General features: G+C 36.7%; 2 protein-coding genes and 1 long non-coding RNA gene across 4 annotated transcripts; 1 reads left to right on the top strand and 2 right to left on the bottom strand.

The window, feature by feature from the left end:
* The first annotated feature begins 1,772 nt into the window (after positions 1-1,772).
* LOC129740331 (probable isoaspartyl peptidase/L-asparaginase GA20639) lies at positions 1,773-3,477 on the top strand. The gene is made up of 3 exons (XM_055731981.1): positions 1,773-2,074; positions 2,266-2,733; positions 2,797-3,477. The coding sequence occupies exons 2-3, from the start codon at positions 2,341-2,343 to the stop codon at positions 3,379-3,381; spliced, it is 978 nt and encodes a 325-aa protein (XP_055587956.1). The 5' UTR covers positions 1,773-2,074; positions 2,266-2,340; the 3' UTR covers positions 3,382-3,477.
* A 35-nt stretch (positions 3,478-3,512) lies between these two features.
* Positions 3,513-4,676, bottom strand: LOC129740332 (SREBP regulating gene protein). The gene is made up of 3 exons (XM_055731982.1): positions 4,366-4,676; positions 3,943-4,260; positions 3,513-3,874 (listed from the first exon to the last, which is right to left on the bottom strand). Exons 1-3 carry the CDS (start codon positions 4,465-4,467, stop codon positions 3,599-3,601), a joined length of 696 nt encoding a protein of 231 aa, XP_055587957.1. The 5' UTR covers positions 4,468-4,676; the 3' UTR covers positions 3,513-3,598.
* A 6,457-nt stretch (positions 4,677-11,133) lies between these two features.
* LOC129739370 (uncharacterized) lies at positions 11,134-12,399 on the bottom strand. 2 transcript variants are annotated; one of them, XR_008735840.1, is made up of 3 exons: positions 11,888-12,399; positions 11,443-11,824; positions 11,134-11,374 (listed from the first exon to the last, which is right to left on the bottom strand). It is a non-coding gene; the product is annotated as an uncharacterized LOC129739370 (long non-coding RNA). The 2 variants fall into 2 exon arrangements; XR_008735841.1 differs by having other exon boundaries at positions 11,443-12,044; positions 12,120-12,399.
* Between the last annotated feature and the right edge of the window lie 10,099 nt (positions 12,400-22,498).

Genomic DNA, 22,498 nt, shown 5'->3' with positions numbered 1-22,498 from the left:
GATGCGAGAGATTCTTACGCCTACCCTGAGAGAATGTATGTTGTATGTTGATAATCCACCATGGGTGCACGGATTCACCGCAGTTTTACCAAAGTATGAACCCTCTGCATTCTTATGATTTACTATTCACAACATCTCTAATGCAGTATTTTCCATACCCGGCACCATGGCTTCGTGTCATCTGTTGTGAACGTATGTACTTTGTATGAGTGTTTGAGTTTATTTTGGACGAATGTTTCAATCACCTCCAAAACCAGTCAAAAATTTATAAAAATTATCAAGTTTTATAAATTTACTACAGGTATTCCGGCATCCGTGTATATACCTGGCTAGTTGGCAGATGGTTGACCATTCAAAAATATATGCATTTGATTTAATTTTGAGATACACTTGACATCTTACCTTGTTGCGCAACTCTACATACCTTACTATACAACCTTACAATATTTTCTTCTCCTTTTGGCTACTTTATTTGAATACTCCCAACAAAAAGAAGCCATCAGCCGAAAATACGTGATCTGACTATTACGCTTTAAACATGCCACCTTCTGCCTATTTCCCTCGTTTGGAAATTTTCCCGTTTCCTATTTTTCATATAAACCTTTACAATTTTTCACCCCACTTCCCATTTCATGCACAATTTTTTTTCACCACTGTTCACCCAAACGCTACTACATTCTCTCGAAGATCCGAGTAATGCCTACCCTGAGAGAATGTGCTTATTTACTCATTCATCCATTGGCATCCCACACAGGGGAGACGATAGTTTTTCCCTATGATTTCTCAGGAAATTTTTAACTAATTTGTGTTTTCTTGGTTGAACACATTGGTTGTTCGAACAGCTCTGAACTTGTAAAAAAAGTGCATCGTACTATTAGCACAGAAAACTATTAGTAAGCCATCTTTGTATGATCATTGTGTGTAGAATACATTACAATAAACTAGAACCGATTTTATCGAAAATATATAAATATTTCATAATATACAACTTACTTTTCCCAACTTTTAACCGTCCGAATGCTAAATATAGCTAAATTGTATTGGATGACGGAAAGAAAATAAACCTTTTTTTCTTCATTTTTAACCGCTCGTTTCTTTTTTCCTAACTGATTGTTTCGAATGTAAGGAAGGATTGTTTCAATGTAGAGTTTTCCGTCAAGAGCGATGCTAGTTAACGAGATATTTGCAGTTGAAAACGATGCACATCAACTCGACATCGTAGTTAAAAACAGAAAATTCCCAAAAGGTCGCTGTCAACATCCGTTATTGTCGGAATCGTACCTTATTCACAGTTAGAGATTACAAGTAAATTGAATATTCTGCATTAAAAGTTTCAAAAAATAGTTCACAGTATTGTTTAAATAGCCATCGTCCACACTTACCCCGATGTACCTTACCATATAATGTAACAAAAGTTCTCACAGAGACCAAATAGTGTTTTCGTTTATTGGCAGTGGCAACCTCGTTACCCACGAGTTTTGCCCTAACTGCTGTTATTACGTTCGGTTATTAATTCAGAAGTCCACTAGTTTTGCCCAAGATTTGAACCTCAAGCAGGCGGTTGCACCCCGTAAAAATTGTCAGTGTTGGGGGTAAGCATAAGGGTGAGTATAGCAACCATATATTTGCATCGTCCTGGGTAACGATTCTGTTTGTTTATTCAGAAAAAGTTTTGCCCCGCGCGAGTGGAGATAAACGAAAACGGCAAAAGTAACGGTTTTCAGCTATATCACAGCAGGCTTTTTTAAGAACTCAATGCGGTATAACTTCAACGAAAACCCCAAATTTTCAAAAATTAGGTTCAGTGAAAAGGTTTCCATCCAGTCATTTCAAATTCCAGAAACTTGAAAATTTTATCCGAGCTTCAGTGTTGCTACTGTACTTGTGTGCTAGACAAAATTGCTTGAAGTAAATTGCGTGCGAGTTTTCCTATGCAAGAGGAAAGATTGCGATGCGAGTTCATTCGTTGTAATGATAACAGTGAATCAGCAAGTAAAATTTTGGTCTCCGCACTCGTATTTAACAAGTTTTTAATTTTAAGGACGCAAATCCAATCTTAAGCTGCTATCCTGTGGTATGTCAAATTCGTATTTAAGATTGTATATTTTTTTTCCTGTAAAATAGAGTCGGTATAAATAATAGTGGCTGGGAGCGTTGAACCGAATGAACACTTTGTTTACTTTCATTTAAAACTCTCGCATAGAGAAGAAAGTGAATAGGCAATCAAATGACTACAAGATAACAGGTTTCCATTATCATGTGCAGGTTCTTTGTCTTTCGTGTCGATAACTGCCGTCTAGTCGATTGCGGGTTATTGCAAGCAAAGGTTGCAACAGCAGAATGCCATCTTCGATAGAACCCATTGTGTTAGTACATGGAGGCGCCGGAGATATTCCGGTGTCACGGGTCGAGGGGAAACTGGTCGGAGTCAAGCTCGCTGCCAACCGGGGATATGACAAACTCCTGAAAACCGGCTGTGTTCTGGATGCAGTGGAAAGTGCAGTACGCAGCATGGAATTGGATCCATATTTCAATGCTGGCTACGGATCCGTTCTGACGACTGAGGGGAACGTTGAAATGGAGGCAAGCATCATGAATGGATCCACGTTGAGGGCTGGCTGTGCGTCACTGGTGAAAGATATTATGCACCCTATAAGCCTGGCCAGGAAGGTAATGGACACACCGCACAATTTTCTCGCTGGCGCAGGTGTGATGCAATTTGCCAAGGAGCAGGTAACTTTTAACAGAAATGGTTCAAAAGTGGATGCTAAAAATTAGTTTTTTTTTCTTTTTAAGGGATTTGAAATCCTTCATCCTCCGGGGCAACTGGTAACCGATTACGCACGTGAAGCGTTGGAAGAATGGAAAGAGGATCATAAGAGAGGAGGCAATCTGTTTGCGCGTACGGAAATTGGAGCCGTAAATAAATACAAAAAATCGGAAGTAGGAACGGTTGGAGCTGTTGCCATCGATTCCCAAGGTAACATAGCAGTAGCGACGTCCACCGGAGGAATAACGGGGAAATTTCCGGGGCGAATTGGAGATACTCCATTGGTTGGGGCAGGAACTTATGCGGATAACAATGTAGGAGGTGTTTCCACCACCGGTCATGGAGAAACAATCATGAAATATTGCTTAGCCCACGCCATACTGAAAAGAATTGAATTACTCGGTGAAGATGCTCAAAAAGCAACGGAAAATGCCTGCAAAGCTATGACCGAAAGGTTGATCGGAACGGCAGGTGCAATTACAATTGATAAGGAAGGTAAAGTTGGTGTTGCATTTACATCAACAAGAATGGCTTGGGCTTATCGTCAGAAATCGATGATGAAATATGGCATTGAACAAGGCCAACTCTTGGAAGAAAAATTAGAAAATTGAAAACTTACCGTTCATTGTTGTCCAGTCTTCGATATCTGTATCCGGATGCAAACCAAAACAGGATCTGATTAAACTGCCTCTGTATATTACGATTCATTTTTCGGTAGTTTTATGTCCAGTAAAAATCACAATTCCATCACATTAAGTTTATCAGCAAGATTCTTATCATTGTACACAGGTTTCTTCTGTCAAATCATCATCAACACATCGTTCCTTATCAACCACTTATGGATAAACGATTACTATTATCATTGGTATCTAGTGCGATATTGCCTGCACCACTACTTCTGTTCCCATCTGTGTTAAGGTTCTGCTCTTCAGTCTCACCGTAACAGTGTTTAAGTTTTGGATCACGATATTTATTTTCGTTTTGCACAGAGTGAGAATTGGTGCGACATTTGGTCAAACACAGCTCGTATTGGTCATTGACCGTAGAATAGACAGCAATCTGCCTTCCACTGGCTTTGGCTAGCACTTTCTCCAAAAGGGTTTTCTAGAAGATAAAAAAAATGAATTCAAATTAAAAAATGTCTTTTAAATTCAATCGTCAGGGATACTAACCCTGTCGGGATGCATACAACACGAGACACAGTACTCGTAAATAGCACAACAATTGCTCGGCCGGCAGGTGTCACAGTGGAACAGTTTGGTGCTCTCTACCTCCACATTGCAGCATCCGGTCCACAGGAGTTCCGATCTGCTGCAAACGTAGCCTCGATCGTCCACTATCAGGGCCTTTCCCTGGACCGAATTGCGGCAGCTGACCGATAGGTTGTTGGATCTGTTCCGCTCGTCCAGCGCGTCCTGGCTGGTCCAGATGATGGGCTTATCCCTCTGAAGCGTTTGAAACAGATCGCTGTCCAGGTTCAGTGAAACGTTCTGTGGATAATTAAACATAGTAAAATTTATTTCACTTCGACATATTTCTACTATTATACTCGTGTCTGAATTCTGCCACTTCCACCATTCGTTATATGTACATACATTACCAATCAATCGAACCATGCAGTAGGTGAAAGACAGGCAGAAGATGATAGCCAAAACTAATCGCCTCCGGAGAAAACGGGTTATGACTGCATACCACATCTCCCAACTGGATAGATGAACAACAACAACAGCTCCGGAATTCCAGCACGGTTTAGGTTCGTCTTGGATGCATTTGTAGTTTAAGGGTTGGATTATACTCTCCAAAGTCGTCACAACAATGATTTAAGATTAGAAAATAACTTTTCCCCGCTTTCCTTGCACAATCAATTACAAAATTAGCAAAACATGTTTGCTGAACTGACAGAAAATATTACGAACGCAGAGACAAAACACTTCAAACAAAAACTTGCATGCAACCTTGAGAATGAATCCACGATTGTGTTCAAGTACACTCTAAGCCGTCACAAACCAAAACTAAGTTGTTATGCCGCAAAATCGGATGAAACTGGCTCCCGACGAAAATAAGTTCGGGGGGGTTTTCCCAAATTTGAGAATAAACGTCATTCTCGCAACTTGATTTTGGGGTGTTGTCATTCGGCAGGGTTTTGTTTTTGTTTCTTGAGCCAGCCAAATTTTCTAAAAGGGCGTTCAAATATTTAATAATGAAAATGGTCTATTTTTGATTTTTATTTTTATAAAAAAAACTTTTTTCTTCACAAAGATTGTATCTTTAAACCGTTCTAACAATCAAAATTTTCATTCGGGGGCTTTTATCACTGGAATGGGACCGGAATTACAACTTTAGTTGAAGAATTGGCGGGAGCTATTGGAATCCGGAAAGCTACGGAGCGGAATTGATTAATGGATTGCTTGATAAACTTCCGTTTGTTGGCTTCATATGGTGACCATCTACCAGCTTGTCGATACATCTGGCCCGTCATGCTGGGATAATTTGTTTCTCTGGATAAAATGAAAAAGGAAGATTATTAAAAATGTTTACAATGTCCATATTTCTAACCTAACCTAATAGAACTGCGTTTCCAAAATATAGGGCGCAAGATCTCCCGGATTGAGTCCAGGGTGTTCGGGGATATTCGGAACCGGTTCTCGCTCTCCGACCAGACATGTTTTCTAATCCAGTTGGCAAAGTACTTGGCAAGCCTTTCCTTCATTTATATGGTTGCTTTGGATTGTTTCAAATCCACTGGAGGCAGATCCGGGTGTCGTTCCACATTCGGAAACTTGAACAGCATGTCCTTCGACGAGGGGAAATCCGGCCGTTCTGAGGAAAAAAAAAACGGATGATTGTTTAGAAAATCAATAAGGCATATTCGAATCAATCTTACCATTAGTCCAGAAAATCAGCATATTACGATGAATGACTGCCTGACTGAAAACAAAACAATTTTTTTTGGGGTAGTCAGTTCAAGCAGCGAACTTTTATTTTGGGGTGTTGATAGCAGCCCAAAATTAAGAACGAACGCTGAACTTTGTTTTGATGCGGGTCCGTTCTTAATTTTGGGTTGTTTTTATTCTGAGGGCTGTCCCAACGGTAGATGCAAAACACGGTTTTCGACCACGCTAAAACATTTCGGCTGGCACCGGTGGCGTATATTGCTGTTTTAGCACAGTTATCGATTTCAAAATTCCCAACAGTTATACGCATTTGTTCCAAATTCATGCAAATTTGGAACAGGATTTCAAAATATACGACAGACCGATTTAGTTCACGGTGAGAAAATTTTAGCCAACAATGATTTCTTTCACACATGTTTGGGTAACATTGGGTGTGATAATAGTTTCTTTTTGAGATATTATTTGAATGTTTTTTTTTCGCTTCAACCATCCTATACGTAACATAAATTGAGAATAGATGTTAATAAAAACCATATCAAGTATAAATAATAGATGTCACATTATTCTCGATTTAATATAATTGAATAAAAAGCTTTTCATTTGGGTCGACGAATTAGTGAATCCAGTCAGCGTTCTAAAATTTGAAAAAAATAAACGAAAAGAAAATTTTAATACTTTTTGGATGAGGTAAAATAAATGTTTATTGTTTGTTCTATAATTTTTGTTTTATTTGAGATATTGAGAGATTTTTAGTTTCGTATGGATTGCTCGGAGTTTTCGTCAATATTAGCATATTTTTCTGTATCCATACATAAATTTACAAATTTACAAATTTCCTTTGACTTTGGGATGAACATTTCTCGTTTCCTTTATCAATGTCAGCAATTACTTGAAAAAAAAATTGCTTTTTCATTTCATTTCAACAAAACTTTATTCCATTGATTCAAAGCAATTTGATTGAATTAATTGAAGAATTGTTTCAATTGACCTTTTTTCCTCGTTGTGTAGTCATTTTTGCTTTTAAATTAATGAAATCCTGGTAGAATAGTTGAAATCATTGTTCTGTCAAAAAGAATATTCGTAGAATTCATTTTAAGACAACTAATCGTGAAACTCAAAACTTATGCAATTTTTCCAATAAAATGGGTTTTTTCTTCTCAATGATTGAGTGTCTGCAATGAAAGTATTTCCGTTTTAAATTTGCTACTACACCGGTGGGGAGTGGGTGTTTTAGCCGATTCTAAAATTTCAAATTTTGCTTAAACTGGTATACTTAAAACCAATATTTATGCCTGAACCGTTGCAGGTGCTCTGAGTGTAAGCGAAAAATAATTATATAAAACAGGGCAGGGAGAAATGCAATTACAACTTATGCTTTTCTAAAATATAATTAACTTTAAGGCTGCCACACAATACAGCGTCGATCGTCGCGTCGCGTTGACATTTTATTTTGAGGATGCCATTTTCCGTTTGAGTCGCCACAATGGTGCGTCGCGTCAGCGAAGGCATTGTACTAGAACGCAAAACTTGTTCTAAACGGCAGCGTTTTCGAGCGTCGACGTTTTGGTTTTGAAAAATATCAAAATTTAAGCGCGTCAGCATGGGTTTGAACTATTCGTATTTGATATTTTTCGTCAAAGATTGACACAAACAGATTCAAAAATCATATCATCGTCATTTTATCTCTTCGATGATACACATTTGTTGAAAAACGTCATTGAAATTTTTTTTTAACATAATAATGATAATGGTGAAATTACATATAAAGCGTTTTTTAGAAATATTAACTTGATTTGTATGTTCCCGTTTTTTTTTAAATAAAATTAAATGAAACATTTTGCGTTGGAGTTTGCGAGTTTTCTCTCAATATTTCCCTGTCAGCCTTGTCAGTGGACGCTATATTGTGGTGCGAAAATTGTAAATCTGTAAGGTTGTCTTTTAGCATTTCACAGGAAGATTTTATGATTTTTGCTGGTATTCCATCGTAACCAGCTGAAGCTCCAGTCTTGAGCCTGGAGACGATCGCACATACATCCATTGGGGTTATGGGAGTAAACATCAATAAACTGTCCGTTTGAACACTCAAAGGCATCATACTTGTGTAGGGAATTTTGTCAACTAGATTCTTAGCAGCGGTCACAAAGTATTGGTTAATGTTTTGAAGTTTGTTTTGCTCTTTGGTCAATAATGACTTGTTACTGCGCTTCGTACTTAGAATTTCACCTATCACGCTCCATGTTTTGCTCGCATCGTTCTCACATTGATTGAATTTCGCTACGTAGTAGTTTTGCCTTTTATTTCGTTTAAGAGCAGTAACTGTATTGGTCCACATTCTATACATACGTCGAGAAAATTCACAAGCTGTGTTTCGGCGAGTTTTACCAAACCAATAGTTTTTGGCACACACAGCATCCTTCAGCTCACGATCGAACCAGATTTTAGCGTTTTTAGTTGTTGTTTGACTGTTTACTTTTATTTGTTTCGTCGATTCCTGGATAGAACGCTGTATTCCAGAGACTAAACATTGATAAACTTCGTCAGTATTCATAAGTTGCGATTGGGTTACGATTGAGGCACTCTCTGAGTACATCCAAGTCAATTTTAGGATAATACTTATCTTGCTGCGTTAGAAGCTCCATATTTCGATCGATTTCGATGAAGATTGCGTCATGGTCAAAGAGACTGTATTCCAACTGTTGTAGCGTGATTTTAAGTGTAGTGTTGTTTGTAATAACGTGATCCAGACATGCACGATATCTCGTAGGGGAGGAATTGCAAAATTCAAATCCATTGGTGACAACAGTTTGAATATAATTTTCAACGGAAGGTGTTCTGGTCAGAATATCAAAGTTGAAATCACCTGCTACCAAAGAATCTTTTCGGAGGGAGGTGAGGAACTTATCAAACTCTTCGATAAAGTGGTCCACGGATTCAGTTTTAACATCTGGTGGACGATAGACACTCACCAAGGTGATTTTTTCGTGGGAACCCACCTCAACAGCGATAATACTGTTATGTTCGTCACAGAATGTGTGGATGTGTTTCACTGGAAGACTATTGTGGACAAATATTGCTGCTCCGCCGCCGCGCCTAGTTTTCCTCGATGCAAAAAAACAGTTGTAGTTGAGTAGCGACAAAGATGATTCGGTTTCGGCATGAGACCAGGTTTCGGTAATCAAAATGGCATCAATACGGTGATTAGCGCAATCCAAAAGATGTTCTAGTTCGGCGATTTTTTCATTTAAGCTTCGAGCGTTTATATACATGAGTTTAAGATTGGAAGAATTTTTGAATTTAAGCTGTTCGACGGAAAGAAGTTTTTTGGTGGTTGGTTGAAATGGCAGATGAAAACTAGGATCACTTTGTGATGTCATTCAGTACACTTGATGAGGTTATTTCCTTGACTTTGGATTTTTCGGTTTTCCTAGCCAGTAATCTGCCATTACGGAACCACACATACTTCAGTTTTCCATCGCGTTTTTGATCCCTAGCGAGCTTGAACAAATATCTGTAACGTTTTGTCATTGATTCGTTGATGTACACATTATATTCTTTGGGATATTTGTTTGGCATGCCAAGGACCCTTGTCGAAAGATCTCGTGAATTTCTTTTACCAGCCATGATGCTTTCCTTTTTCTCCCTACTTTTGAGTTTAACAATTATTGATGGAGGAATTTGCGACTTCAAAGAACTATTTGATGGTGCTCTGAAGATTTCCTTCACATCAGTAGCCTCCAAATTTACGCCAAATGATTCACAGATCTTTGAAGCAATGTTCAGAAGGTCTTCATCACTAGATACGGGGATGTTAGATATTTCGAACGATTTCAGCAACTTTTCCTGCTTAATTTGGTTAGTTTCTGCTTCGTTTTTCTCCAGCATCTGCCGCAGCTCATAGTTTTCTTCTCGCAATTGTTGTTGTTCATCCATAAGTGTTTCGGTAGTAGTTCGAAGCTCGTCCAGTGTATTCTGGATGCTCCGGACCTCGTTGATGATATCCTGTTGCCAACCGATGAGTCGGTCGAGCTTAGAATCCATTTTTTGGATGGTTTTTGCTAACTCGGATTGATCTTCTCCAGATACACTTGCAGCTAACGAAGATGAAGACAATGACTTTTCAGCAATGCCGATTGTGCTTTTTCGGTTTCGGTTGCGCGTCGTTTTACATGGAACGCAAAACCAAAATTTATCAGGAACTGCCAAGATTTCCTGATATTCCGAATCACTCAACGACGTACACGCTTTATGGAACCACTGCTTACATTTTCCGTCGCACTGCACCGGTTTTCCGCGAGAATTAATGTTTTTTTACAAGTTACACAAGATTGAACTGAGTCGTTAGCCATCTTGTTTTTGTGTTATCACAAACAGTGTAAAATTATATCTGTTTGATTTAAAATTGAATGCAAATATTTAAATTGTGCCTTTTTATATTTCAAGTTAGTTTGCTCGTCGGACACAAAGTAAACAAGTCGGAAAATTATTCGGAAACGAGTCATTCAAAGGCGTAGCTACAGGAGCACTTTAAGAGTCTTTAAAGTAGTAAGTTTATGAGACGTGAAATAAAGAATATGGTTGAAACTGATAAGTTTTCTCTCCATTACAGCAAGGTCAGATTTTTCGCAGCGGCTGATATCCGGCCAGTGATTATCCGGAGAAACTTTTGTCAGAACAATTCGAGTGTGCAGGATGCTGACCGAAAAATTATGATTTCCGGAACCATTCGAGGATGCTGATCATGCTGATTCGAAAAACATCCCCGTGCTGGGAATCATCGGATGCAACAACAATATCAGCCTGACGCTATCCGAATGGTTTTTATGTTCAGTTTTGTAAATAAATGTGAATTAAAAATGATACATGCGGCGTATTTATTCAAGACAAAAGCAAAAAACTTAATATTTAGAAAAAATATCAATAATTACGATAATAAATTTTAAAATTTACATCCCTGTGTATTTTTACACGACGGCTTTTGTGATCCAATCTCGTGCATTGATTTCGATATAAATTTACACGCCTCAAAAATTACATCCTCGAAAAAAATACACCGTGATAGAATTTTACATCAAAATCGATGTTCCGTTTTCGTGCATCGTTTTCGATCTAAATTTACACGAATTTTTCTTGTTGTGCAGTACAACGACGTAGTACGAGTAATCTGAATGATTGATTTTCCGGCATCTTTCCGCGGCGAGAAATAACAGGCCTAAATTATGGTTAGGCCCACACTGAACAAAATCTGGCTATAAGGTTTATTGGGAATTTTAGTGTTTTCGCACTAAAGGAAAATCCAATACTTTTTATCAGAAGACGAAAGATTGAATTTATAGGAATTTCCAATGAACTCTAAATTAAGCCAAAATGATAAAATTTATTGTTAAGGATAGTGAAATGAATGTTTTTACCAATGTAATGAAAAATGCTTGTATTTTATTTCCTTTTTATTGTTTTTTTTTTAGTTGTTTATTTATATACAGTAGCTTGCTGGCATATGATAGAACCAATAAGGTAAGTCAAAATTTTAATTAAAATTTGCTGTATTTTAAGAAGTAATACAACTTTACTTTTGGCACTACAAGGCACTCTTAGGAAATCGATCGAAACATTGAAACGTAGGACGGGACTCCTACTCAAGCTTCATCATACTTCTACATCCGAATACAAAAATCTTGAGCTAGCCCAGTTCGTCGATAATTCGGAATTCAATCTGAAAAAAGCAACAGTTTGTTAGAACACTATTGAACACAATAACACTATCATCAAATTCTAATTTACCTCCAGTTCCGTTTCATCTTAAACCGTTCCGGCAATCGGCTTCGACCACTAGACTATAATTGGTCAGTCGGATTGGAGGATCTGCGGCATGTTTGGTTTGTTTGAACTTGGATCGTGATTTTTCCATCCTCTTATGGTGTATGATACGACGGTCAGAATCCGGATGCTGCGACTGCAATTACACTTCTCTGAACGCAAATTCAACTCGACGAGAACGAAATAATGAAGTGCCTCATCGTACAGGCCACAGGCGAAAATAGCTTGACCATGTAGCACTCTCTTCGATGACCGAGACCAGATACCGATTGGTATCGGTCTGTCCCAATTCGGTGTGAAGTTGTTACCACTTTGTCCTCTCCCTAGAGGGAGTTCTAGACACTTTCTGTAAATGTGAAAAAGTTGTTATAAACAAAAAAAACACAACATTAATTATGCCGTGACTCACCAACTTGCGTATCGCTAGACTTTGACCTCATCCGCTCTTTTATTTACCCCATTTGGATTTTTGTCGACACTGCTTTGTCGAGGTTTCCAACTAAGTTCCTTGGCTATTCCGGTTATGTCCTGTTATATGGTTCCGGGGAATATGGTTCCGTTCCAATCTTGTATTAAAAACATTGGTCACCATTTACAAAACTCGCACAAATCATTCGAAAATATACGGAATAGGAACTCACCTGTATATTTCCTTCATATTTTATTTAACTTAGTATCGATGGGCCGTTATTAACTAAATAATCAATTTATTGGGAAAATTAAGCTATAATTTTCAGTTGACAACGATCTGAACAAAAATTCATAATCCAACGTCACAGATCACAAAGCAGAAATGAAAGGTATGCCACACGAAAGTAATAAAAGTTATTGAATTTTCCTATGCATTTTATCAAGTGGATGATGCAGACACAATTTATTGGATTTTCATATATCTTTCAGAAGACACTTTAGTAGCTTAAATTTGACTGCGAATAATAGGATTTATTGGAATGACCCTTTAAATTGAATCGCTCAATTTGGTTTGATAATTATTGGATTTTCCTGTGTATTTCACAAGGTGAGTGAGGCAGATACAATCTATTAAATTTTCCTATATCTTTGAAAGGATAATTTAGTAGTTTAGATTTGACTGGGAATAATTAGATTTACTAAAAGGACCCTATAAATTTAATCGCCCAATTTGGTTCAGTGCACCAGATACGCAATCGTTTTTCGGTTGAAAACAACGAATAATAAATTAAATAAAATATATTGCAATTTGTATACGGATACACATTTTTGTTTCGATGGTGTATGGTAAAGCCAAACTCGCTAATAAAGGCGCCCGCACAATAGCCCGTCGGACGTCGCGTCACGTCAGCATCGCGTTGACATTTCATTTTGGGGATATTGTTTTCCGTTTAAAGGCGCCCGCACAATAGCCCATCGGACGTCGCGTCAGCGTCGCGTTGACATTTCATTTTGGGGATACCGTTTTCCGTTTGAGCCACCACAATGGTGCGTCACGTCAGTGACAGCACTGTACTAAAACGCTGAACTTGTTCTAAACAGCAGCGTTCTCCAGCGTCGACGTTTTCGTTTTGAAATAAATCAAAATTCCAGCGCGTCAGCAGGGTTTTGAATATTCTTTTTTAATGCTTTTTTGTCAAAGTTTGACACAAATATACTCAAAAATAAAATTATCGTCATTTTTTGTGTTTTGTACACTGAACCCAAATTCACTCTTAAAATACACACGATGTTTCACTTAAAAACAAGGATCCAGTGATTTTCTCCCATTCAAGTGCGACATATACATTTCACTTGGCAGTCACTTAAATTTCAAGTGAATTCATCCACATTCACTTCAGGCGTCACTTGAATTTAAAGTGAGAAAAAATATTCACTTCCCCATCACTTGAATTTCAAGTGAATGTCGGGTTGTAATTGTTTTTATTTTCAGAGTTCAAAATGGCAAATTCTAAAGAGCAGCGTTTAAAGCTTATGCTGGATTTGGATTTTCCCAATTCTTTACCAGGCGATTTTGACGGTAGTTTGTGTTAAACGTGATGTAAGAAAAAGTTATTTAAAGGTGTTATCATGTTTCAGTTTGTGGGTTGAACCGGACAGATTTTCTGGTTTGCAGCAGGGAAGATTTAGAAGTCGCACTATCCGCAGTAACCGATCTGCCTTGGGAAAACGATGGAATTTTCCAATCAATAAATGTATGGCGAAAGCGTAATGTAAGTATTTGAAATCGAAGTGGTGTTCTATAAATGTTCTTTTATTTAAAAACGCAAGAGATAATCAACTAGAAACTTACTTAGAAATTCAGATAAATTTCACTCGAACGTCATAGTGTAATTCACTTGACCGGTCACTTAAGTGAATTCACTTGACCCATCACTTAAAATTCAAATGAAATTACTTATGGCGAGAATTTACTACAGATGTCACTTATTTTTTAAGTGAAAATTATTTTGGGTGTAATGTTAAGGCGCCTGCACAATAGCACGTCGGACGTCGCGTCGCGTCAGCTGTCAACGTTGTCGTTGAGTACTAAAACGCTGACGCGACGCACTGGAATTTATTTGCCGCACAATACAGCGTCCACTGACAAGGCTTTCCAGATTTTTTGAGACAAAACTCGAGACGCCAAACATCACAAAACAGAAAAATTACGATGATTTTTTTTGAGTATATTTATGTTGAATTTTAACAAAAAAGCTTAAAAAAGCAATATTCAAACCCTGCTGACGCACTGAAATTTTGATTTATTTCAAAACCAAAACGTCGACGCTGGAGAACGCTGCTGTTTAGAACAAGTTTAGCGTTATAGTACAACGCTGTCACTGACGCGACGCATCATTGTGGTGGCTCAAACGGAGAATGGTATCCCCAAAATTAAACGTCAACACGACGCTGACGCGACGCGACGTTCGACGTGCTATTGTGCGGGCGCCTTAAGCCACCACAATGGTGCGTCGCGTCAGTGACAGAATTGTACTAAAACGCTAAACTTGTTCTAAACAGCAGCGTTCTACAGCGTCGGCGTTTTTGTTTTGAAATAAATCAAAATTCTAGCGCGTCAGCAGGGTTTGAATATTCATTTTTTATGCTTTTTTGTCAAAGTTTGGCACAAATATACTCAAAAATAAAATTATCGTTATTTTTTTGTGTTTCGTACTGTTAGGCACTCCGAGTTTTGTCTCAAAAATTCTGGAAAACCTTGTCATTGGACGCTGTATTGTGCTGCAAAAAAATCCCAGTGCGTCGCGTCAGCATTTTAGTACTAAACGACAGCGTTGACAGCTGACGCGACGCGACGTCCGACGTGCTATTGTGCGGGCGCCCGAACTTTCAGCTACTCAGTTCAGAGTGGCGGTTACTCAGTTGTCGCCAAAACCGCACCTACTCAGCTTTGACTAAACGGCCTTTACTCAGAACTGACTAAGGCCGATGACATAGTGAGAGCGATGCGATGCGAATTGGAGAACGCGGCCAATGCGAACTCGAGCGGCGGAACAAATTGACATCTGCTTCGCCGCGTTGAGTATGTCAGGTTTAAGCGATTCACATACATTTTCATCAAATGTGGTTCGCCGCATTGAATCGCATTCGCCGGTTCGCATCGCATCGCACTCACTATGTCATCGGCCTAACAGCCCTTTTCGCGACAACTGAGTCATGGTTACTCAGAATGTGCGAATAATTCTGAAGCGGAATTCTGTAATATGAATAAAACCGTATCAACATCTAGAAATAACCTTTAAAATCAATATATTCACCATGTAAAATTTCATGTTTTTGCTGCACAAAACCAACGAAGTTCAACCGCCTCGCACAAACTGATCGACATTTACTCAGTTGTCGCCCTCAAACACTCGAGTTCTCAGAGTGCCGAATTTTCTGATGTCTGAGTAATTTTTCCGCTGATATTTGAGTTCATTAAGAACAGCCGTCGCACACAGGAGTATTTCACCCAAAAACTTGGCCAAAACTCAAAATTTAAATTTCCTTGGTCACTTTTCTTTTATGTCACAAATTTTCCACAAATCGTTGAATCAGCACGACTAAGTCATATCTATGAATAAAACTTTCTTAAGCGGCTAAAAATGAAAATTCGAAATGAAAAACTTCAATGGGGGGATGCATAATATTTTTAAGCATAATAGATGAAAAATCGATGATTATTGAGACAGAATACAGTGCTTCGAAAATTGTTTGATTTATTTTTTGTTTTAAACGTTGATTTTTTTTTACAGATTAGTGTTTTTGTTTATGTTCCCAGCAAGTCCCGACAAAATGTTTGATATCATTTGAAAATTGATAACTTCAAAAATCATGTGCAAAAGAAAAAAAAATCGCACAAACTTGCGCAATTTGGATATTTTTGAGTTTGAAATTTAAAAATTTTGATACATTTTTTCCACAAAAAAGTCACTTAGGGTTAGGACTTCGTTTATTTTAAATTAAAGCTCAATAAAATTTCTGTTCTTTTTCGAATATTTTCAAATGTTATTTAACTTTCCAAAAACAAATAAAAAATTCTAGTTTTTTTGATTTTTGCAACTTTTTTTTACCTGGATTATTTATTATGTCATATAAATGTTAGAAAATTTCTAAGAGAAAATGATGAAAAATTACGAAAACGATAAAAAATATATTGAATGATCTTAAAAACGTTTGATAAGTCAAAATATACTTTTTTATTGATTTCAATCCTAAAAAATACTTTTGGCCAACTTTTTTTTCTAAGTACTCCTGTGTGCGTCGGCTGCTTCATACATGTGGCGACGTCTGAGTAAAAGGTAGCCGGGCTCTGAGTATTTCAAATTTAGCGAGTAGCTCAAATGTACACTCAGGCAAATTCGTATTATAATTTTCATACGTATGTACGTCTCATGAACTGCTTTTTAGAGTGTAACATTATGTGTATATAAATAAACCCTATATATAAGTTGACCAATTTTGGCTCCTTTTTCCGAGCTACGTCTGTTCTCTGTGCTGAAACTTTAACCGAAGAGTACTGCAGTCTTAGCTTCAATAAAGCCCAATTCTCGTGAAAATAAATGGGAAAAATCTTCAACGAAACTAGATATTGTGCCCATGGTGAAAATTCCGCGATGAAAACCGGGGGAATCGAAATAAAAACAGTTCTAAGAGGTTTAAAAGAACAAGACCTGTTGGATTTTCATCTTTCAACCATTCCCCATCGATTTTACTATCTTACATAATCTAGTTTAGTCGCTTTGTTAAGTTATGGACAAAATAAGATTTTTTTTCCCGTTAATTTTTACGGGAAATGTAAACCAGGCTTAATGCATGAACTATAATGAATGCGGTGCACAAATAAATTTCGATGGAAATAAATTTATTTTCCTTTAAAATTATGAAAAAAATATTTTTTTTTATTTTTCATATCCTTAAAAAAATCGCTTATAAAATACAAAATCCGTTTTAGGTAAAACGCCTACAAGAAGGCAATAGAATTCAATTTCTTGGCTGATATCGCAGCAAATGTGGCGGCCTTTGTTTTGTATGAATCGAATATTGGTGCAATTTATAGACTTCAACCTTTGATAACATTTGGTATTTTCCAAATGTTATCAAAGAAGTATTCAAAATTTTAACGCAAAACACGTGGTCATGCACGAATTCTGCCTCACGTTCGGGATTGACTGTGGGAATGCCATCATACCTCGCTAGTGCGTTTTGTACAGTTCTGCTCTACCTGGCTTTTTTCCAACTACCCAACGAATTAGTTATTTTCTCTATAATTATTAGAATCGGATGCTAGAATCGTATTAATTTACTGCTTTTTGATTGACTGTTAGTGTCGTGAAAGAAAAAGTAGCAATTTAGTCGAAAATTGTCGAAGTTGACTTGGGTACAAGTTTGTTTAAATCAAAAATAAAAGGAAAAACGGCAAATCAAGTGCTTGAAACCGTAAGTTTTGGTAGAAAAATAAAATTAACAAACATCAGGTAGGTCCTTGAGAACTTTTTCTTGCTTTAGAACCTCTTTTACTCTCTGGAGCCACCATTTCGTTGTTCTCTGGTATGCCCTTATTTGGAAGTCGAGTATTTGGAGTCAAACACAAAAAAATTATATTTTTGTATGATAAAATATCAGTTGGAGTTTATCCTCAGCCTTCGACGATATCAGATGTGTTTTCTCTCTTGATATTTTGACAAAAGGCTAATGATCAGTTTTGTCTGAAGTGGTGAAAAAATACTGTGGTGCTCGCGATGAGCCCATCGCCCGGGGATTATCCCGGTAGGACTGTTCCGGAATGGTTAGACCGAGAGAACCTACACGGCCGTTTGTATTATCTGACCCTGAAAGCTCGAGACGGATACGAGTTGCCGAAAAACCCCTTCGTGATATCGCGATTCATAGCGGAACATGTTGGGACTATTGAAGGAGGCTTGATTGAAAGGAGAAATAATTGGTACGTGTTGAAGGTGAGAAATAAAGATCAAGTAAGGTTGCTTGCAAAAATAACTCAACTTGGTAATGGTACTCCAATCTTGATTGGCCGCCATCCTCAACTCAATCAAAGGAAACTCGTTGTTACCTGTAGAGATGTAGATGGCATGTCTGACGAAGAACTCCTGAGAGAACTAACACCGCAAAAAATAATTGACGTCAGGCGTTGAAAGCCGAACGCAACACAAGCTCAAAGTCGCGCACCTTCTATTCCTGTCACAATAAAGCTTTTCGACTTTCAAGCTCACATGAAGCCAGCATTGCTGTCAGTCTTTTCCAATTGAACGAATACTAGCCCGGCTTTCAGTCCAATAGGAATGAAAGCTGGAAACCGCCTTTCAATTTTCGATGACTGTGTGCGCTGTTCATATTCATATTCATTTGAAAGGCAGACATTTTCAGTCATGAAGGAATGAAAGAGCGCCAGGAACGCTTGAATACAGCAACAACAACAAACACTACTGCGTGCGGCGGTGTAAAAAACATGATGCGGTGTATGCAAATTTGATTGCACACAAGATTGTTTTGATGTGTGTTGCTTTCAGTGATTATCTCGGAATAAGGGATTGTTTTGGTGTACACATACGTTTATCTTTCCAATTCTAGTTATATTTCATAGAAATTCAAAATATAAACAAAAAAACATTAAACAAAATTTTGGTTATTTTTCGTTTTAAAAAATAATGATCTTCAAACTGTCTTCAGTAGGCGACGGACTACGCGATTTCGATTACAGTTTTCATATAAAGCATCTCGTAGTGTCTATACATTCTGAATATGAAAGAAAAAAAATATTCAGGAAGCGAAAATTTTTATCAAGGACCTGCAAAAATATTCATGGACAAAAACATCAATCATTTTCAATTGAATATGAATGGGCCGGCTTTCAAATGAATTTGAAAGCATTTTGACAGGAAATGAACACGGTAGAAAGCTCCTTTACTTTGAAAGATACAAATATGAAAGCTTTTTCAAAGCTTTGACTTTGACAGAGAGGATGCTGTCAGTTGAGTGAAGATTGAGCTTTGACTGTGAAAATTTTGAACACTGGTTGAGAGTCCGTACCCGTACATATTACCCACAACCCCTTCTTTGTCGCCAGTGCTTGAAGTATGGCCACCCAAAAGTAAAATGCCAACAACAGACACCTACGTGTAAAAACTGCTCTAAGTCACATGAAACCGAAGAGGAATGTACTTTACCCAGCTACTGCCACAATTGTTCAGGAAAGCACGGACCACTCGATAGATGCTGTCCTTTGTGGATAGCAGAAACAGCGACAATAAAAATGAGCATCGATCAAAACCTACCGATAGCCACAGCCCGAAAAATAATCCAAACCAACAGCAGCAGCACGAGCTACGCTCAAGTAGCAAAGCAGAACACATCCCAGTCGAATGATAGACGAACACAATACGAAAATTTAGCACCGCAACAATCGAACCAACAGCAGCAGCAAAAACAACAACAGCAACTACAACAACAACAACAACAACATCAAGGAAACCAACAGCAGAACAGCCAACAGAAACGAACGAGACCGGACAATACTACACAACTTCAACAACCAGCAACCAATTTTTCAAAGCCAAAACAAAATTTGGACACCGAATCACCCCCCCCCCCCCCGGAAACGAAACCCCATCTTAGCTCAGACCTCACCTCCAGCACCTTCAAGCCGTGAAGGAGCTAGTGATGTTGAGTGTACTGAGCCCAATTCTATTCCCTCAGGAGGAACTCGATCAACGCGTAGTCGATCACGCATCGAAATAAAAAAGTGATCTCTTCTTCCTACCCCTTCCCACATCCTTTTTCCCTTTCCTTATCCTAATCTTATTTTAATTAGTACTAAGTGGATTCCCCGGCAACAAAAAACTTTTGTATGAAGTAAATGCCTAATAAATAGTTTTATGAATTAAAAAAAAAATATCAGTTACACAAGCGAGGTTCGGCAACACTGTCAATAAGAACGGATGGCAAAAAAGAAGAAAGGAAGGATATGACACTTTCATCTCTCTCTAAGACCCATTCCACGGTGACGTCACAAGATTGTTTGAGCAATGTTCGAGAAAAACGTGTATAAAAGATAATCTAAATAGCGTACCAATCTTAATGGTATATCAATTGATTCAGAATTTAAAGCATTAAATTTTGATATTAAAAGTTTATTTCTCGATAACATAGTGAATGAAATCGTTACGCGTACGCCCATTTTAGATTTTCTGAAAATTTCACATTTCTTATTTATGTTCGAATGTTATGTTTGAAAAATTGCTTTTAAAAGAGTGTATTTTTTCAGAAAATTCTGAAAAAAAGTACTGCCTAAATGTTGAGTGGTCACCTGGAATGGAAATTATTCGATCTTTAGGAAAAGATCGATCTCCAAGATTGATTCAGATGATCGATTTACCTTGAAATCGAAGCTTGATGATCGATCTTATCCATTTTTAACAAGAAAGAGAACATTTTGTTAAAATAAGGATAAAAAATAACACGACATTTCAAAGATGCGTTAACTTCTATCTTTGGTTGAAGTAAATACTACCGTCAAACGGGGCATCATGCAACAGCGGGGTTGAATGCAACATTTACATAAGACCACACAGATTCAATTTTTAATTTAATGTAATGAGATAAAGTTATCTTTTAATGATAACAAAATGATGATGACATAGTTTCTTGAATCCTAAGATAGTTTTTTTAAGTTTTTGATTTTCATATAAAATTTGAAAAATCGAACAATGAATGTGCAATTTTTAACATTTTTCGATGCCGTAAAAAACTTTACCCAGTATGACGGATTGGCTTGATAATATGACATACAAACTTTATACTGGTTTCCTCATCCTATACCAACATTGATCATGTGGAAATATTTTTCGAACAATCACTCAATTTTTTTAAATAAATATTTTTATAATTCAGTTTCCCGTCTGGGGTTAAATGCAACAAAATGCAAATCGGAACTAAATCTCATATATCGCGTTTCCATATGCTAACTAACGTATGCTTGTTTTGCATTATACGTTAGTTAACATTAAAATTTCATCCATTCCTAGATTTATTTTCATGATTTGAGCTAATAGAATATTTTGAAGTATTTTTTACCCCTAAATTTATGCAGTAGATTAACACTTTTTTCTTAAAAACATTTTTGTCAGAAAAAAATAACAATTTAATTCGAACAAAACAAAAATTTACTGCAATTGGTGCTTTATGCATTATGACATCACAAATGTATCAAAAACTATGAATTTTCAATCGTTTTCATTTGATTTTTTATAAATTATAGAGTTTGTTGCAACTTACCCCTTTTTCTTAGTAGGGTAAAAATCGCATGTTTTTGTAAATTTAAAAATAACTGGTGAAACCAATAATTTATCTAACTACGTCAGTTTGGTGACCCTAAAACTTTGGTGACCTTAAAACTTTTGATGTACAAGAGGTATGATTATCTGTAAGCATTAAGATTTTAGAAGCCATTGAAGTTGAAAATTGTTGCATGTTGCCCCAGTTGCCGGTATAAAGTTTAAACGCATTTATTTAGGGTTCGATGTATTGAAAAATTCCAAAACAACTACACTGGTGTAGCTTAAAAAATATTTTGAGCCAATAATAATAAAAACAAATAAAAAAAATTATCAATTCTCGCGTGGGCTTTCATAACGTTGTATGAAACAAAATGTAAACAAACAGTTTTATTAGGGAAAAAATACAAAAACTGACATAAACTAGTGGCAACTTCTTTCCATTTAGGATATTTGTAGGTTGGACAATATATTCCATATGTGATATACAAATGTTAAAGTTGTTTTAATAACTCAGTTTTCTCAAGATGTTTCATACGACGTAATGAAAGCTCATGCGAGAATTGTTGTTTATTCTTATTAAAAAACTTGCCTATTAGGTTTTATTTAGTTCTAAATATTTTCAAGATCGAAAAAAAATCAATAATCCAAAATGTTTTTTTTTTCTCAAAAAAAAAAAATAAAAAAAAATGCGGGAATTTTTTAACACTCCCAAATTAGGTAAAATCATAGCAATTTTTTTAAAAATTATTTCAAAATCGAACGAAAAGGATTTTTTTTAATGTGAAAATAATTTTTCATTTTATTCCTTTTATTTAAATTCTTGAACTACAATTCACAATGAGAAATGAATTTAAGAACTGATTAAAAACTATATGTTATATTCAAATCATCATTCTGTAAAGTTAACAGGATGAATAAGTGTTTTAAAATCAGTTTTAAGTTTATTACAATTATAATCAAAATATAATCTCAAATATTTGTTTCTCGAACGATTAGTTGCGAAATGGAAATCATTTAAATTTCTTTTCGATTAATTTTCATTGATATGAAGAAGCTCATGAAAAATAAATAATTGAAAAGTTTCCTGAAAAATTTCTTCTATTCAACAACAGGTGAATCATTTTCATTTGTATAATGACATTTATAACAAGAGATTTCTTAATGAGCTCATAAAGTCTTCATGTCGAAGGACTTTTGAAGGTACATATTACAGGAAGACTACAATCATGGGAAATCTAGTCAACCATGTCTTAAGGGCCAAGTTCAGGTACATTTAC

The sequence above is a fragment of the Uranotaenia lowii genome, chromosome 1 (assembly GCF_029784155.1).
Source record: "Uranotaenia lowii strain MFRU-FL chromosome 1, ASM2978415v1, whole genome shotgun sequence".
Lineage (NCBI taxonomy): Eukaryota > Metazoa > Arthropoda > Insecta > Diptera > Culicidae > Uranotaenia > Uranotaenia lowii.
This window is presented reverse-complemented; position numbering and strand designations above follow the sequence as displayed.

What these genes read in the sequence shown, in the direction of transcription:
- LOC129740332 (XM_055731982.1), bottom strand. Translation starts at nt 4,467, where the DNA reads ATGTGGTATGCAGTCATAACCCGTTTTCTCCGGAGGCGATTAGTTTTG. An exon ending in TGGTTCGATTGATTGGTAAT is followed by an intron (nt 4,261 to 4,365) that starts GTATGTACATAT and finishes AATTATCCACAG; the next exon opens with AACGTTTCACTGAACCTGGA. An exon ending in GTTGTATGCATCCCGACAGG is followed by an intron (nt 3,875 to 3,942) that starts GTTAGTATCCCT and finishes TTTATCTTCTAG; the next exon opens with AAAACCCTTTTGGAGAAAGT.
- LOC129740331 (XM_055731981.1), top strand. Translation starts at nt 2,341, where the DNA reads ATGCCATCTTCGATAGAACCCATTGTGTTAGTACATGGAGGCGCCGGA. An exon ending in TGCAATTTGCCAAGGAGCAG is followed by an intron (nt 2,734 to 2,796) that starts GTAACTTTTAAC and finishes TTTCTTTTTAAG; the next exon opens with GGATTTGAAATCCTTCATCC.